The sequence below is a fragment of the Antechinus flavipes genome, chromosome 5 (genome assembly GCF_016432865.1).
Source record: "Antechinus flavipes isolate AdamAnt ecotype Samford, QLD, Australia chromosome 5, AdamAnt_v2, whole genome shotgun sequence".
Taxonomy (NCBI): domain Eukaryota; kingdom Metazoa; phylum Chordata; class Mammalia; order Dasyuromorphia; family Dasyuridae; genus Antechinus; species Antechinus flavipes.
The window spans coordinates 58,532,653-58,550,103 of record NC_067402.1 but is presented as its reverse complement, the minus strand read 5'-3'; the positions used below and the strand labels follow the sequence as shown (position 1 = coordinate 58,550,103).

The following is a 17,451-nucleotide window of genomic DNA, read 5'->3' as shown; positions in this document are numbered from 1 at the left end:
TATATACATATATTTTGTTTCTTTGACAATATTAATACCCAAAACATTAAAATAATTGAAACCTACATTCATCCATCTCTTTTCCTTAGTTGTTATAGTTAACATATAAAGTTTGGAGAGTGCAAGGGAGAGAAGAAAAAAAAGTTTTTATCAGAATTGGAGAAAAATATTAATTTTAACTCAAGAATTATGTATGTAAGACACGTACCTTATATGGAGTGAGTAAAAAAAAGGCAACTGATTTTTTAAATTATACTGCCTGTAGATATCATTTTCAAGAGACAAATGTATTTTTTTAAATCACTTCTCATCCCTTGCAAAGTTTCCAGAAAAGAAGTTTGTTGTTTTTATATATTATTTTTAAAAAGTACTTTGTTAGTTTCTCAATGAATAATCTGTTTATTAGCCAATCACTTATAAAATGAAAGTTATTTCTATAACCAGAAACTCAGTTGTATTATATAAAGTTAGATCAAAATAAAAACTATATATTTAGTGACTTCATGGAAGTTCTTTAGTCACAGAAACTTTAAAGAAAGCAGCAAAAATAACTACTTATATGCAAAAGTAATGATTTAATGACTATAAGCAAGACAAAGCAATAGAATTGTGCTTCTTTTGCAGACTGAAGACAATGAAATGTTTAGCTACAATTTTCCCATACAAACATGAAACAATATTCATATAGAATAAACACCCTCACAAATGTATAACTGATGGGTGATGAACACACACAAAGTTCGACCAAAGCAAAGCACAAACTGAAAACAATTGGGGCAGTTCATATTTTAAATTTAACATGCTCTTTCTACTTAAAATTAATACCTTTAGGAGCTTAAAAGTTGCTCCTATTTACAGACATTTAAAGAAAAGGCATTTGTCTTTGTTTGGGAATAATGACGTACCTGCTAAATTTGAAATTACAGTTGTACCATATATTAAAATGAATTTAGATATGCCTTCATCCACAAATTGGTCGATTTCTTAAAATTTCTACCACATTTTATGTCGATAGTGATTCAACATGCTTTTAAAAACATGGTAATTCTATCACATCCAATAATAAAATTGAAATAAAATGAACAAATCACTTTCATATTCCTTGGTTACAGAGTTCTGTTTCCTTCACTGCAACACAATTTTAGAAGTAAAATTTTATATTATCGAGGGGGAAAAGACAAACATCATAATAATTGTCAACTGTTTTCAAAATAGCTGAATTTGCAATTTGATATCCACACTAAAAATGTTCTCTGCTGATAAGCAAGGCTCAAACATAGGATATCTGCAAGGGTCGAACCAGTCTGGAGAATTTAACAACCATATTTGAGTGCATGAAACACAATATTTCCTTTATAGTATTTATAAATATATCATACAATACTGTTTCCTGTTATGTCATATACCAATATGGCATCGTACAACAAGCATAATGCCATCTGATTCTTACAAAAGCGAATCATTTAAACAAGTCAGTAAAATAAACGGTAGTACCCGCTTTAGGCATACAGATTGTAAAACTGAAGTTTACTTTCCTTTGATCGGTTCTGCAAAGCAATGGAGAAGTAAAAATGAAACATAAGAATCAAAATGGCTAATATGTAAGAAATTGTTATTCACAGTGACATGGCTACATAGAATGCATCATTCTATGCATATTCTTTCCATTTTGTTGATTTTCAAGATGAAAAGCACTTGTTTTCTACAGATTCACAAAACAGCATAACAAGAACAATTGAAGAGAATGTGATGTAGGCGTTAGTTGAGATTGAGATAAACAAACTATGTCCCAATCCTTATATCCAATGCAGAAGACTCCCAAATCCCGACAATGGCTGCAAAGAACCATTTCACATCTTTCCTAGCACAGAGAAAAAAAATCTTGCCTGCCTCCTCAGAAATCAATTCTTTACAGGAACAATCTTTCATTGCAATTAACGTCCGTACGAATGTCACCTCTAGTCCATCGTTTATAGCCAAATTCGATGTCACTACAAAAGAAAGCAAATTGGACGATAGTCACATGTATTAGCATCTATAAAGCTGTAATGGCATGAAGATATCTATATAAATCAGGGTTTTTGTTTGTTTTTTTGTTTTTGTTTTTGGACAGTCTGAAGGGTCAACCAGACGAAGTTGCTGAAGAGCCATTTACTGATGTTTTCCGAGGTCTGTTAGCAAAGGAAGATTGGTGGTTACTGCTAGGACTGCTGCTGGTTCCGTTCATAGTACTGGAGATATGTGGAAACTGAGGATGAGGCGACTGAACTGGGGTACTGGGGCTAGGCAAACATGAAGAGGTGGAGGGAATACCTCCTGCTGGGCTGTTGGCCTTATCACTCCCAGAGTCACTTTCCAGTTCTCCACTATTATTTAAACCATCTCTCTGGTGGCCGATCTTCATTCTTTTACAAGTAGGGCGAACTCTGTATTTCAAAGGAAGAGGTCCATTCTATAAAGTAAATAGATTAAGTCAGTTATAAACCTTTTAAATATTATTGCCAACACAACCTCTTATTATTCTCTTATTATCTGATTAGATATTTACCCTTCTCCAGGTGTAAATGTAGGCAATATCCATTAGTGTATAATAATCCTTTAAAGGCTCCTCTTCATACATTACATCAATCTAAGATATAAATTATGTAATTAATAGTATAATAAATAACAAAATTAAAATACATTTCTTCTTTATGCAAGAAACATTCTTAAACTAATACTGGTACTTCAAAGAACATTTATTTTGAAAATGGATCACAAATTTTTTTTCCAACTTTATAATGTGGGAAAAAATTTCTTTGAAAAGAAGAAAAAGGCTTTTTCATGAGATAAAATAGAATTGCATACTTAAGGATTTCATGCTAGTCACGAATTTAGTTATTAGTATCTTTGATTCTGTATTATATAATATCTCAAAAATCAAAAATTTAAAGCACCATGGATGTTTAGCTGTTTCTACTTTTAGTTCAGAATTCAAGAAGCACAAAGAAAAGGTCAACAACAGACTTGAAGTTAACAGAAAATGAAGCACATGAATGTTTGAAAATAAAATCAGTACCTGAAAAGTATTAGGTATGTCCATTTTACTTCTAAGAAACTTTCTTAGATGCATCACTGTCATTGCTGCTGGGCAGCGTAAATATCTTTTATCGTTCACCTGAGAACATATTTAGAAAAGTTATTTTTTTTTTCAATTCCAGGATCTTTCAAAAATGTCTAATTTTGAGTGTGTAGACAGAAAAAGTAACAAATTATATTATGTAATTCAAATTTTTAAGAGTTCTTGGTAATTTTGTGTGAAATATTTCAATACTTAGAATGTCAGTGAAACTCAATTTATATTTATTTGACCATCCATGTATCAAATGAGTTAAAGTATTTTGTAAGGCTCTAATCTACCTATAAAAGAGATTATAATGCTTGGTTATCAATTTCACATAGTTATTAGCAATTAATTAGTAATAAATTGGCTTCTATTTGATATTACATACTACTGAAAATATCAAAAGAATAAATAATCACTCTATTATATAAAATCTAAAAATATCCACAATTTTTCTTCTGCACAAAGTTTTTATATAACATAGATTATACCTCTTCCTTAGATTTCTCTTTGTCCTTGTTTACTTTCCGATCCAATCTAAAGAAAAGGATAATTAAAATAATATAACTAATAAGAAATACACTAATTTGAAAAATAGAGTTTTCATCCCCCAGTGAAACTTACCTATTCTGGTCAAAGAATTCAATGGATAAACTTATTATCTCATCATCAGTGATAATTCTCTTATCTTCATCTGCAACTTCTCCCCTGTCTTCATTAGAGCCATTGGCAGCTAGAGAGAAATTGTTATATACTTAATAAGATTATACAGAAAAGAACAAAAAGAAAAAGAATGAAGTTGTCATGTGGTTTCAATTTGAGGTGGATTTTGTTTTGCTTTCCTTTTTCTTTTAAATGTTTGCATGTAATAATTAAAGGCAAAAATACTGGGAAAAGGTTGTTTTTTTAAATCACATAGCTCAATGTTTTGTTTTGTTTTTTTTAAGTAAAAACTAGAAGGACTTGCCATCAGCAGAAGGATGAGCAGCATAAAAATCCCTTCTTCTTTTCATTTCATCTAAAAGAAAAAATGTAAATATTTTTACCTGGTATATAGTACTTAAAAATTACTAAGATAGTCTATTAAAATCATGTTTACATCTTGTTACTCACTTTTGAAAAGTCCTGGAACTAATTTGTATACAATATCTTGAAGAGTTTTATCTGACCTGAAAAAAATAAGTAAACTACTAATTAGACCTAGTAATACGTGTAAATTATGATTTTCTTATCCCTTCCTTCAATTTAAAGCTTTTACTGTATTGAGACATTATGTAGAAAAAAGTTAATGTATGAAAAATATAGTTCTCAGAACAAAATGCATGACATTATCACAGAATTCTAAAACTAGTACAATACTTTAAAATGTATGGCAAAATACTTCATATATTTATAAATGACCTCCAGTTTCCATTGCATTTTGCACACACAAAAAATAGATTCTTTAAAACGCTTACTAATATTTTCCTGAATGAAAAGGCAGAGTACAAAGGAAATGTGGAACCAATCACATTTTTGTAACTTAATGTTGTTTTTCAAGGTTACACTCATGCTGTAACAAAAATACAATATGTCAAAATTCAGTGTTAAAAAAGATACTATGAAATGTTAAAAAAAATTAGTGTTATACTTTAAAAATGAATAGTTGTCTTAATTTTGAAGCCATCAAATAATGACATTTTAGCTATCATTAAAGATAAAGTTTTCTTTTAAGAAAGATGATAATGAGAGGATTAGGAATTATTACAAAGCACACTTAAAAGGAATTTTAACTTTTTCATACCTTATATTCAGGAGTGGCCTGGTTTTGTGAACTTGGACATCGCAGATAGGACAATACTTGCTGGTCTCCAGGTATCGTACAATACATGTTTTACAGACTAGAAGAAAAAAAATGCTATTTGGTTGGTTTTAGTAATTTGAGAATGAAACAATGAAATTGGGGTAAATAACAGCACAGATAGAGGTTAAAATAAACTTAAATGCCTAAGTTAATAATATTTAAATGACTTGAATTAGCATCAATCAACATTTTCAAAAGACTTGCATATTACAGGCTTATCCTAAAGCAATAAGAAAAAGCTCCTAGGGCCCTAGATGCCCTCAAAGACACAAAATCACCCCATACAATACTTAGAAAGGATTACTCTTTAATTTAAGTCTCAATTTAGCTAGTTTTGGGGGGTTAAGTTTGAACGGAAATACACAAGGAACAGTAAGTTGAGTCTGTGTACTTACAGGAATGTAGACATTCTATTATAGTTGTGGCATCAATGAAGTATCCTCCACAAAGCACACACATTAAATGAGGGTTTAGCTCTGTGATTTTGATTCTAGTTGTTCGATGCATTTTGGCTTAATTAGAGGAAGTCCTGAAAAATACAAAAATAGTGACTAATTCACAGTGGAATTTTCTCCAGAATCCTTATACATATGAAAATGCTACACAAACATACATACGCACACACACAACCAAATGTAAATTCAGAGTTAAATGAAATCGGAAAACCTTTCATCAGGTGAACTGTAATAACTGTCTAAAGAAGGACTTTGCTCATCAACCCGAATCCGTTCCACTACAGTGATGAATCCAGATCCAACTAAAGTTTCTTCTCGCCTTTCGAAGTCAATCCGAGAGTCCGGAGAAGAGACTGAATGGGGAGGAGGGGCTTTCTTCTATTTGTAGCGGAAGGCCACTAGCAGACCCCGCATTGGCCCCCGCACTAGTTTCTCAACTACAAAGTTTTGTTCCAACCCTTCCGGCCAAACGCGGGAAAGATATTCCCTAATTGATTAGAGGTACTTCCGATTTAGGAGCAGGTCCCAAAGTCAACTGTCGGCCTCCGGGGGCCGGGAGCATGGGGGGTGGGGTGGGGTGGGGTGGGGTGAAACGGGGGGTGAGGAAGGGGGAGGGGGGCGGCGGCGGCGGCGGACGGTTCTGCTCTATTCACCTCCTCCACTTCTCCAAGGTTGTTGATTTAGTCAGTTCGAGGAGCCACAACTTGCACATTTCTATGCAACACAAAAGGGAAAACAAATCCGGCTCTCTCCGCATCACTGGCATTTCCGGAGCCTGGTCGCCTCCCTAGCTGCTCGAGACGCACCTCGAGCTGAGCTCCTGGGCTGGGGCCTGAGTTCGGGCGGGCCCGGGAGCAGAGCCTTCCCCAAGTCCTCCTTTACTCCCGAAGCAGACACAGGGGGTAGGGGATGTGGAAGAGGCGGATCCCGGCGCCTCTGTCTCTGTCTCGCTCCGGATTCGGAACTAGCCTCTATCGGGGTTTCCATAGCAACTTACACTTACACTTGGCATCCGGCCACCGCTGCAACACACAGCCCAAGCCCCAGAGAAGAGCCGGGTGTGCGGGGAAGCCCGGGCTGGGCTGCGGGGGGAGGGGAGCAAGCCGCGAAGACCGGGGGGAGGGGCTCCAACGGGAGTTGGGAGGGGGTGCGGGGCGCGGAGCCTAATGCGGGAAGGGAAGGAAGGTTCCGAGTTGTGCTGGGAGGCAGAGCCGGGTTTGGGGCGCAGGCTGGAGGCGAGCGAGGGCTTATCTGGACCTCCGGGGAGCTTCTAAGCAAGCGGCAGAGTCTGGGCAAGGGAAAAGCAAGCCATTGCCACTCCCGGCCATTTCGGACACTCTCGGGGGCCTCTTTCCACGTCGACTAGAAGCAAGAAGCTCGTTTCAGATCTAAACTCTTTCAGTCTCTCCTGTTAGCAATTCGCCAGGGCAAAATTTTCACGAAGGGATTTTTTTTCCCCAAGAATTGCCAACTGTGCACTTAGCCCCAAACCTTCTGAGCTCAAATTGCAGAGATGTTTATTGAGCCGAATCTCTTTAAAGCTCCCTCCTCTAAAATTAAATTTCTCCTGCAGATTTGGATGAACGGTACAAAGTTGGAAAAACTGAAAACTGAAATCGGCTTGGGGAATGGAGGGTGTGAAGGTGGAAAATCCGCTTGATTATTTGAACAAACCGACTATTAAAGCAAGAGAAACGATTTTCAACAGTAGGACTGTGACAATATGCAAAGGACCATGTGACCACCCCATTCCCAACGTTAAATCAACACCTTGTCAACATAGAGTAGCGACAGGAGTGAAAAACAAATGTCACTTTCTCAGCCTGCAGTCCATAGCAAGCTCTATAAGATGAAATGGCATTATCAATATATTATAGGTAAATCACAGTAAAGGACTGTTAGATGCGAAACATCAATTGGCAGTCCAGTAAATCAAACTGTTACATGTCCTGCAAAAATACCTTTCTTATCCCCACTCCCCTTTTTATTTCAGACCTCAAACGGAGACCACAGGCTCAGTGTCCTGACCTTTCTGACACATATTCTGAAAGTTGCCTTGAATAGAAACGTGTGAATTTGTGAAACCCACGACATGATGTAACAGTTATTCTAATTTTATTCAGATTTGGATACATACTAGAGAAACACAATACAACACACCTCGATGTCTAACTAATGGCTAACCTACTAAGAAAGATCTAAAAAAAAAAAAAAAAAGCTTTTGTTAAAGTGATCACAACTCCAATGAGTGACAGATAAGAAAGCTTCATCTACTTCTACACAACAACCTTTCCGAGATATAGAAAAGAAAACCTTAATATAATGAACACACTGACTATACAGTTAAGTCACTAATATCTCAAAGAGTTATGTGGTAAAGCAAGATATACATTTCACTGTACTTTGAGTACAAAGATCACTTCAGTGACCTCCAAAACGAAATTCCCTAACCTATGGCATGCTGTTCTCCAAAAAGTGAAGCCCAGAAGGCTGCATTTCATGTTGTACAAGTATATCACACTGATTTATTTCCTTCAATTATTAAGTTTATGAAGTGGCTTTAATGCGAAAAGCTGGGTACAATTCTCAGACATCTTATGGACTACTAACTCCTTTTAAATCTCAAATACTCATAAACTGAACAATGAAACAGCTGGGAGGGACATTTCTGCAAACTGGCTTAAGAAGGATCCCAAGTGTAAGTTTTAGACCAAATTTTTTGAGAAAATACTAAATCAGGCTTTAAAGTCACTATATATATAGATATATCAAGAGACTGGCCTCAAATCATTTAATAGTTGTCGTGCTGCTAAATGACACATTGTTATCTAAAAATTCAGCTCCTTTTTCCTACTCTTCCTTTTGAAAATGCAGGAAAACTCATGAAAACTTTGAGTATTGTCCTTTTTTAACTTAAACGTGATTTGAGGAATAGTTTCTCTGTCCTAGAGAACTTGATAACGTGTGAATAACTTTGTCCCAACACAGAAACTGTCAATTAAGCAAGAAAAAGAGCACCACAATTACAATGGTAAAAATACACAATGGTTTAAAAAAAAAAAAAAAAAACTTGCCATTATAACACACTCAGCTAGGGCTGTCAGTTTTGTTAGAGGCCTGACACCAGTTATGTCAAAATGAAGGAAAACAGAAGCAAGTTCTTATGTTAACAATCAGCTTGGCTATTTGCAATCTAAGAAATGCAAATGAATTCCATCACTGGAGGTTGTAGCTCTATCTATGTGAAAAATAGGGGTTAACTGAAGTCTCAGGACAATTTTGTCAATTTGGTTGCTTAAGATACAACCAAGAAGTTGGATGTAATAATTGGTCTACCATGTACAGCTGAAATTGTTAATTCCATTCAGCAATAAAGTGTTTTAAGTAAACTTTTAATAAGTGTAGAATATGACCCACCATGATCATCACACTGCAGTAAAAATAGAAGAGAAAAATGAAGTTAAAAACCCAAAAGTTGATAATTATGTTCATAAAATTAAATGCTTGGACAATGTAATCAGTCACTATTTGAAAGAAACTCAACTGTGAAGCCATTGTCATAGCATGATCTAGTATAGGTGATATATTGGAATCCTTAAGTGATCAATACCTTGATAGAAAAGAGTACAATATCATATCTTTAGTCATAGTGGTTCTCTATATAAAATATAAACTCAGCCACTTTTGAAATTCTATAAAACATCTGTCCAACACTAGTTGTGTTTAACTATCCTTGAAGTTTTCCAAACTTTGGAAGTGAGGTGCTTAGTTTCCAGGTAATGAGCCATAATCATTAAACTCACTAAAATTCTCTGATTGTTAGATTTATCAAGGTCTCTTAACTGGTTTTCTTCCAATTTTTAATCATAAATTATTGGAGAAAGCACCTCAATATTAGGCTGTCAAGGCCAAATTATTACATACACATATGCCATCAACTTTCCAGTACCCCTCTTCTACACAACCTATGACCTATACAAGTATCAACTAAACAATGTAATAGTTGCTAGACTTTAGCAAAGACATGGTTCTAAGAGTACCCCCACACTGAAGTTTAGAAAGAAAAAGTAGGTGTGGTAGGGGGGAGTGCGAGGGAGTAAAAAACAAAACAAAACAACATACACATGCTAATATCCAGTCACCATCTTCGCTCCAAAATAGCTCCAAATCTTAAACTATCCATTTCTCCGTGACCACGATCCAACTGATTTTTAAAGAGAACTTCTTTTAAAACTGACCCCCAGGTAGTACCACTGGAAAAACTTTCCCATTTTAAGCACAAATGCAAGAGACATTGGAAACAACTGGGAACCGCCATCTTAACAAGCCATCCAATTTCATACAAGTGTTTGTCCAACTTAAGTTAATAACATTTTTGTTTGAACTCTTTCCAGCTTAACACCCACCTTGGCGGGATCGCTGCCCCCCACATACTTCATCCCTATAATATGGGGACGTTCTGTGGATGTTTAAACACCTCAAAATACATTTCTTTGGGAGAGGAGGGAAACCACTTGACCCAGGCAGCTCCCGATTTCAGGAACCGGTCCCCGTTTAATCAAAATCTGTCTCTCAACAAAGGGCGCTGCGTCCAGGGAAGCTGCAAAGGCTGGAAATAGAAATATTCTCCTCGGGGGCCATGTGCATTGGGAGGTTTTAGAGGGGAGCTCGGGGGAGAAAGGAACTAAAATGTGAGGATGTCCGTGCGTCTCTGAACTGAAGTAGGTGGAGGCGACCGAGGTAGAGAAACTGGTGCTGGTGTGGGTTGTGGGTTGTGAGTCTGTGTCTCGGGCGGTGTGTGCCTCTGCATGTGTGTGTATATGTATGGGTCTCGGTGTGCGTGTGTGTGTATGTGTGGTCGAAGCCTAGACTGTCAGAGCTTTCTCCATACGGAGCTGGGGAAGGGAGAGGGAGAGGGAGAGAGGGAGCGAGCGAGAGAGCGAGCGAGAGGGAGCGAGAGCGAGAAAGAGAGGAAGGGGGGGCACCTCGGCTCCCCTTCTAGGCACCCAAACCGGCCCCAAAGCCCAGAGCAGCCCCCTCCGTCACCCGCCCACGGTCCACTAGGCGCCTCCCTGGATACATACCCGGAAAAAGGATCCGGCGAGGGACGATCGGAGCGGCCGAAAAAGACAATGAAAGTTAAAAGTCGTTCAGCAGAAAATGAATGTGAGCCAAGCGGCCATCTTGAAGCGAGCTGCAGACGCTGCTGTCAATGGGCAACGAGCGGAGGAGAGAGGAGCTGCTGCTGCTGCTGCTGCCGCTGCTGCTGCCGCCGCCGCCGCCGCCGCCACCACCACCGCCGCCGCCGCCGCCGCCGCTGCTCGCTCAGCTCATGCTAGTTCCCAAACCCCCTGATCCTCCTCCTCCTCCTCCTTCTTCTCCCTCCTCCTCCTCCTCCTCCTCCTCCTCCACCTCCTCCTCCTGCTCCTCTTGCTCCTCCTGCTCCTGCTCGGGCTCCGGCTCCTCTCCGAGGGGGGAGCGGGGGAGGGAGGGAGGGATGGGAGTGGGGACGATTAGATTATTCTGCGGGGTGGGGAGGTGTTTCTAATCCCGATCGGGGCTCCCGCTCCAACATCCCCATTGTCTCTCCCCTTCTCTCCCTTTATTATTATGATTATTATTTCATAGTTGTTGGGAAGGGAGGTGTGCAGCGAGGAGCGGGCGGGCTGGGGGCGGCGTGTGAGTGTGTGTGTGTGTGTGTGTGTGTGTGTGTGTGTGTGTGTGTGTGTGTGAGTGCGTGTGTAGAGCCGAGCGGGCGGGGGGGGGGGGAGGAAGAAGGATGAAGACGGGGGGGAGGGGGCAAGGGGAGGAGGGTGGAAAAAAATGCACCGTTGAAGGGAGAGTGGAAACTGACACCGGCCCCAAAATGGCTCGGAGTCCGCCCGCCCCCTCCCCCTGGGCCCCCTCCCCCTTGGGTCACGTGCTCCCCTCATTCCTTAAGGGCGGCCTGGGAATTAGTGTCGGTGTAGTCGGGGCCCCGCGGCCGCCGCCGCCGCTGCTGCCGCCGGCCGCCCCCTCCCGCTCCTGCTCCTGCTCCCCTCCCCCTTTTCCCCCCTCCCGTCTTCCCCTCTCCAGCACCTCTCGGCCTCCTCCTCCCCCTGGCTCCCTCCTCCCTCACACAGTGCGCGGCGGCGGCGGCGGCGGCGGCGCTGGCTGGCTGGCGCTGCTGCTGCTGCCGGGAGACATTTCTCCACAGCGCCACACACGCCACCCGCTCCCGGGGCGCAGCCCGCGCGGGCCCCGCACGCCGCCCCACGCCGGCCCCTTTTCCCTCCCTCCCCCGGGAGTCTCGAGTGCCCGCAGACATTGTCTCCCGCCAAGGAAAGTGCCAGCTCCCCGCCACGCCTCCCGGGGTTCGGGCTTCGGCCTGGCTCTCGGGGGCCCAGTCACCCCGAGGGCACCGCCTCTCCGGGATCGGCCACCTGGGAGGGGGCTACTAGGATTGAAAAGGAGGTGGGGGGGGCTCTTGGTCCCCTGGCCCGACGCGCACGCGCAGGACGGCCGTTCCCCTCGCGACCCGGGCTCCCTCGCGGGGGGCCCTCGCGCGGGCGGGGGTCGGGAAGGGGGCGGGGTCCGAGGCGCGCGGTCAAATTTCCCGCTCTGGATCCGGTCTGCAGGAAGCTGAGGGGGATGCCAAGTGCCCCCCTTTCCCCCCCCAGCCTGGGCACCTTGGGGTGGGGCAGCTTCTGGCAGTTATAGCCCGGTAAGGGGAGGGGAGGGAGAAGAGTCCGAAAGGGTTAGCCGACGCTCATAAGGCTGCTGGAGGGCTTTTGTCTCCTGGGGGGGTCGGGCAGAGGAGAGACCCTGAAGGTTGAGGGCTCCCGCCTCGAAGAGCCAGTGTTCCAGCCCTCTTGGGGGTCGAGAGAGGAGGGCTTACAGCACGGCGTACAGACTCTGCCCAGGCTTCCGTCCTGCCCCTTTTCTTTAACATTGAACCCGGCGAAACAGGACTAATTAACATCAGTGTCCCCAAGGCAAAGGAGAGGGGGAGGCATCCTAAACAAGAAGACGCTAAACCTCGAAAACGCCTTCGGTTTGTGAACTTGAGAATCTCAATTTATTAGAGCACATAACTCAAAGAAAGTGAGGAAATAAGAACTACATGCAAAGGGGTGAGGCAGTGGAGAAGCTGAAGGCAGGACAGACCAACAACAGTTTTTAATACACAATAATATTGCTGCCTTCACTTCTATTGTATTAATGTTTAAAAAAAAAAAAAGGCCATGTTTCATAAATTTCATAGGTCCAAAAGGCGGAAATAATACAGTTCTACTAAGAAGGATGAGGTTCGACCGGTGGAAGGTGGGGAGGCTTTCCCGAAGGACCGCGAACGCTGCTCTTCCTCTCGACCCTGGCAGATTGTTCCCGGTCTTCCATCATATTTGAGTTGCTCTTTCCAGGCTTTTAGCGGCATCTTTTAATTTTCCCACTAAGTCCTAAAATACGTACATAATGTGATAATTTTAGGATAGAAACAAAGAAAGGATCGGAGAGGGAAAGGGGAAAAGGAAAGCCGGTAAAAGCACTTTCTAAAGAAGTCCGAAATTCATTGGTGTCATCTTAACATTTAACAAATTACACTATATATGTCACTTAAATATTTTTAAAGATGCCATTTTCTATAAGAGTTCATCAAAGTTATCTGCTTTTGGAGTGAGATACGAGCTGTTTTATTAAGACTCTTCTTCAGTTAATAGAATGTAGGGCACATTAAGAGGAAATTCTCATGAATTTATTTTTACAAATGGTTATGTCTGCATCTTCTCCAAAAAGTCTAATTAACGCGTATAGGAAGAGCAAATCAGTATAATAAGTCTTTGAAAAACTGCCAATTATATCAGTTTCAACTATGAACCTTATTTTCTCAAGTAATAAGAAGAAAAGAATAAGCTGTCATGATTTTGAATAGATCTACCAGGGAAATGTGTCCTTTGCACTTCTCAGTCTTTATTTGATTTTTAAGAAAAAATTATAGTTCCTTTTCCCCTCAGTGTACAAAAGGTTCTAAATATGCAGATGCAAAAGATTTTTTGGAAGTAATGCATATAGCATCCAGCTTAATTTTGCTTTCCTTTGTTACTTGAATCTCAGTTGTGATTAGAAAGCAAATAGTGGTAAGGGAGAGGAGAGTAAACAATATTGAAACAACATTTTCATAGCAAAGTTAAAAAAAAAAAAAAAACAACTTGGCAGTGTTCAGGCCTACAAATAAAGAAAAGTCAATTTTTAAATTATACTTTTAAAGAGTTCTCCCACCTGTTCACCACATTCTAATTTAACTTTTTGATAGCTGAGAAATAGAATTTTTTTTTTAATGTCTAACATCTCAATACATTAAATACCATACCTGTAATTGCTCCATAGTGCAATTAAAGCTAATGTCTGGATGGGATATAGAATCCTCCTTCTGGGGAAGGGAAAAAATATCAATTAAACAAACTTTCATCTTCTTTGGTCTACATAAAAGGGAAAAGCAGTAAATACAAACAATACCTCAACATTTAAGGTCACCAGATATGATGGTCGATGCAGTTTGTGAAGTTGATTGGTCTAAAACAAAAAACATTTATCAACCCTCAATTAAAATTAAGAAAACTTCCCAACAAAACATTTCCCAAAGAATGTCAGACATTACCTTAATCTGATACTGCAACCGCCAAGAAACATCAGTTATAAGGAGAGGACATCTGCCAATACTGCAAAGTACAATGATACTTTGTATATATTTCCAGAAAACTTCTTTACACAAGAATGATATTCATCCATTGTCCCAATTTTAATACATATGTTTCAGATACTTAAAATTCACAATAAAATTAAGGAAAAGGGCAGCTTAAGGCAAAAAAGCTTAATGAACTTTATTTTAACAAACATTAACTTAAATTCAATTGTTTCACTTGCCCTTTATCCCCTTTTCTTTAAGTCAGAATCTTTGTTTTGATCTTATGTTTGCTTCACCTAGCATATAACCCATTCCCAGCAACAAGTAAAAAGTAACTCAGTTTGATATTATATTCAGTACTCACCTTCCCAGTAGGATTTCCAGAGAAATCTTGTTTTTCTAGTAAAAGAAAAAAGAAAAAACTTCTTTGCAAACTTAACAAGGGAGGAAAAATATTAATTGGTAGTGAAAATAAGTTGAATCTTACTATAACCTGGTATTCTGTGCAAAATAGTTCTATTCTTTCTCTATCAAATTTACAGTCTTCTAGACAGGTGCTGAAGAAAGAAAAACCAAAGTTTAGTTTTGAAATTTAAGTGAACACAACTTAAGACAATGGCAATAAAAATAAACTATACCTCAGAGTTGACTTGTCAGCTTTCTGCTTTCCTGCCTCCAGTATACAAGTTGCAAGTGCTGCATGACTGTGTTTTAATACCATAGCATCAATATGTTTCAAGTCTGGATGATCTAAAATAAATTAATTACTGATGATACATATGATAATAATGATAACGAAATTTCTAATGGTATATTCTAAAAGAAGCACCACCATAGCCTTTTGTCATCGATAGGTTTATTTAAAACAATGCAACACACAGGGAGGTAAATTCAGAGAAACGAGAGGAGACAAGGTCAACTGCAAAGCAGTAAAACAACTTTATGATCACTGCTATCGATTAGTTTCAATTAAATAACCCCTTCTTTTATTTTAATCTCCTTACTGAATTAAAAAAAAAGTTAAGTAGAAAAAAGTTCATTTCTACAGTGGCCACTGGAAAAAAAGGAAACACTAAATAAGGTATGTTGAGTGATCAGAAAACCTGTAAGTTTTTACTTTTAAAATATTTAATACTGAATTTTATTAACATTGTTTAAAAGGGGGGATTCCTAATTTAAAACAATTCCCCCAGAGCATATTAATATAATTAGGCTTTGATGACCGTGTATTTGTAGACTCAGAGACAAGCAATTGTTTTTATTTGCTCAACTTCAACTTTCGTCCTTTAAAAAAAAATACAAGATTTAATTCAAAAGCTCAGGAAACAGTGCACAAAGCAGACAGCCTTCCCTCACTCCCTCTCCCAGCATCCTCGGCATTTACACTATCACCTACAATCAATCACCTGCTCTACACCAGCCCCAAACAGGACAGATAGGTACTGCACGCCTGCAATCTCAGTTGCTGAAGGAGCGTCACCCTCCAGAGTCCCTATGGCTGTAAAAAGAACTGTACAAAACGTGTTGTTCCTAGACGCGGAGACGGTGTGCACTGCAACGAGAGCGTGCAAGATGCACTGCACCCGGGCAGCTCCAAATCGGTCTATCGGCTCTTCCTCCCCCGGCCGCCTCGGAAAACTCTTTCTTTACCTCGATCCAAAGTCTTCGCTTCAGCCCCAGGGGCGTGGATAGCCGAGGACTGACCGGATGAAGCCCAACTGTCAAAACAGCCCAGCTTCGCCCAGTGCGGAAAACCAGATCTTTTAGGCCACAAACGACCCCAGGACGCAGGAGGGTTTTTGCACTGGAACAAAGAGCCAGGAGGGGAAGGCGCGCCAGGAACATAAGTCATTGGTGAGGAGCAGGTGCCAATTGAGGTCTGCGCAGCGAAGGCTCGGGGGCTCGGGCCCCAGCCGGCCCGGAGGGAGTTGATGGCAGCGCTGGGAGCCGGCGTCTCAGCCTCGGGCGCCCGCTGCACGCCCGCCTAGCTCTTGCTCTCATTTTCCGTCCTCTCCAATCCCCTTCCCTCCACCTCCCCCCCTCCCCCTCCCCGAGGCCGGGCCGGGCCGGCTCGGAGACCAGCGGCTTACCTAGCACGGCTTCGTCAGCCCGGGCTTCCAGCAGGCTCCGGAAGGCCGCCCGCAGGAGAAGCGCGAAGGCAGCGAGGTCGAAGCAGCCGGGATCGGCCAGCATCTGGCAACCTCTCTGCACATACTCGGAGAGCTCCATTGTGAGAGCCGAGTGACCTTCGACATGCGTACCACGTGACACGCGCCGGCGGCTCAGCTGATCCCGCCCACGAGCCGCCCGAGCGGAGGCGGCTCTGAGGAGGAGGCAGCTGCTAGGGCGACCTTGCCGCTGTTGCCGGGGCTGTGCCGGCCTCTGGAGCCGGGGCAGGGGCGCCCTGCGTGGAAGGTTCTCGAGCTTTCACCCGAGCGATCGTGCCGACGTCTTGAACACCCCCGCGAGCTCCGACCTCAGCCGGCAGCTGAGCCTGGGGTGGCCGGCCGGCGTAGGGGAGCCGCGGGCCCAGGGCTCGCCCCGCTCCGCCTCGGCCCGGCGACGATGCGGCTCCAGTTCGGCCCTAGTGGGAACAAAGCCGTTGATTATTCCTGCGTCTGTGATTCTTGCGAGTCCCCTTGCTTGGGTCACGGCTTTAATACATTATTCATGATGGGGTTGGCCGGGGAGAGCGTGGAAAGGCAGCTGGCAGAGGTCCGCGGTCTGTGCCGTGCTCACCCACCTCCGGACACCGTCCTCCAGTCTGCCGGGAGCGGCTCGCCCCAGAGCTTCCCCGAAGCCGCGGTCCACAGCGGAATTTCTAGGAGCACAAGGAACCTGAACCGCTGGGGTAGAAAAGCTTTCTAGATTTGGCCCAGAAGCCGGAATGAAAATGTTAACAAGAATGTAAAGTTAACGGGTTTAGACAGTTTTGAATAAGGATTTAAATAAAGGAATCTCAGGTAACCTTGTAAATCCTTCTGTAACGAAGAGGTCCTGCAGTCCCTAAGTATGATTAATATTTGAAATAGACTTCCTAGTAAATTTTACTTGTCCGTGTATATTTGTTTTCATTTGCCTAGTAAACTTTAAAAAATGAATTCAACATTTTATAGTCTACAATTGAACTTCAACGATACAATTGTAAATTGAGTAAGTATATTGCCACACTAAAAGGAATGACTGAGGTCTGCTAAAAGTAGGCGTTGACTATTCACCTCAAAAAGACTCCAGTATTGGCCAGGCATTAAGGAAATTTCTTCCCAAGTTCTTTGGGAAACATCCATTGTCACCTTTTCTACCCCCTGCCCACCCCCCAACATCATTGGTACCTTGACCCCAAATTTATTCTGCCTCACTACTCTCCTTCTTCTCCGTCTCATAATTC

The 17,451-nt window shown here is 41.7% G+C and overlaps 2 protein-coding genes across 4 annotated transcripts; both read right to left on the bottom strand.

Annotated features, from left to right (window-relative positions):
* Window positions 1-555: 555 nt before the first annotated feature.
* Window positions 556-10,668, bottom strand: BMI1 (BMI1 proto-oncogene, polycomb ring finger). 2 transcript variants are annotated; one of them, XM_051963732.1, is made up of 10 exons: window positions 10,486-10,668; window positions 5,342-5,475; window positions 4,887-4,983; window positions 4,217-4,272; window positions 4,071-4,121; window positions 3,728-3,836; window positions 3,595-3,640; window positions 3,059-3,157; window positions 2,549-2,629; window positions 556-2,452 (listed from the first exon to the last, which is right to left on the bottom strand). In XM_051963732.1, exons 2-10 carry the CDS (start codon window positions 5,451-5,453, stop codon window positions 2,123-2,125), a joined length of 981 nt encoding a protein of 326 aa, XP_051819692.1. In that variant the 5' UTR covers window positions 5,454-5,475; window positions 10,486-10,668; the 3' UTR covers window positions 556-2,122. The 2 variants fall into 2 exon arrangements, with proteins under 2 accessions (XP_051819692.1, XP_051819693.1); XM_051963733.1 differs by lacking the exon at window positions 10,486-10,668 and adding an exon at window positions 6,055-6,159.
* A 1,762-nt stretch (window positions 10,669-12,430) lies between these two features.
* Window positions 12,431-16,305, bottom strand: COMMD3 (COMM domain containing 3). 2 transcript variants are annotated; one of them, XM_051963734.1, is made up of 8 exons: window positions 16,154-16,305; window positions 14,702-14,813; window positions 14,551-14,620; window positions 14,428-14,462; window positions 14,037-14,097; window positions 13,895-13,951; window positions 13,749-13,808; window positions 12,431-12,837 (listed from the first exon to the last, which is right to left on the bottom strand). In XM_051963734.1, the coding sequence occupies exons 1-8, from the start codon at window positions 16,290-16,292 to the stop codon at window positions 12,778-12,780; spliced, it is 594 nt and encodes a 197-aa protein (XP_051819694.1). In that variant the 5' UTR covers window positions 16,293-16,305; the 3' UTR covers window positions 12,431-12,777. The 2 variants fall into 2 exon arrangements, with proteins under 2 accessions (XP_051819694.1, XP_051819695.1); XM_051963735.1 differs by having other exon boundaries at window positions 14,557-14,620.
* Between the last annotated feature and the right edge of the window lie 1,146 nt (window positions 16,306-17,451).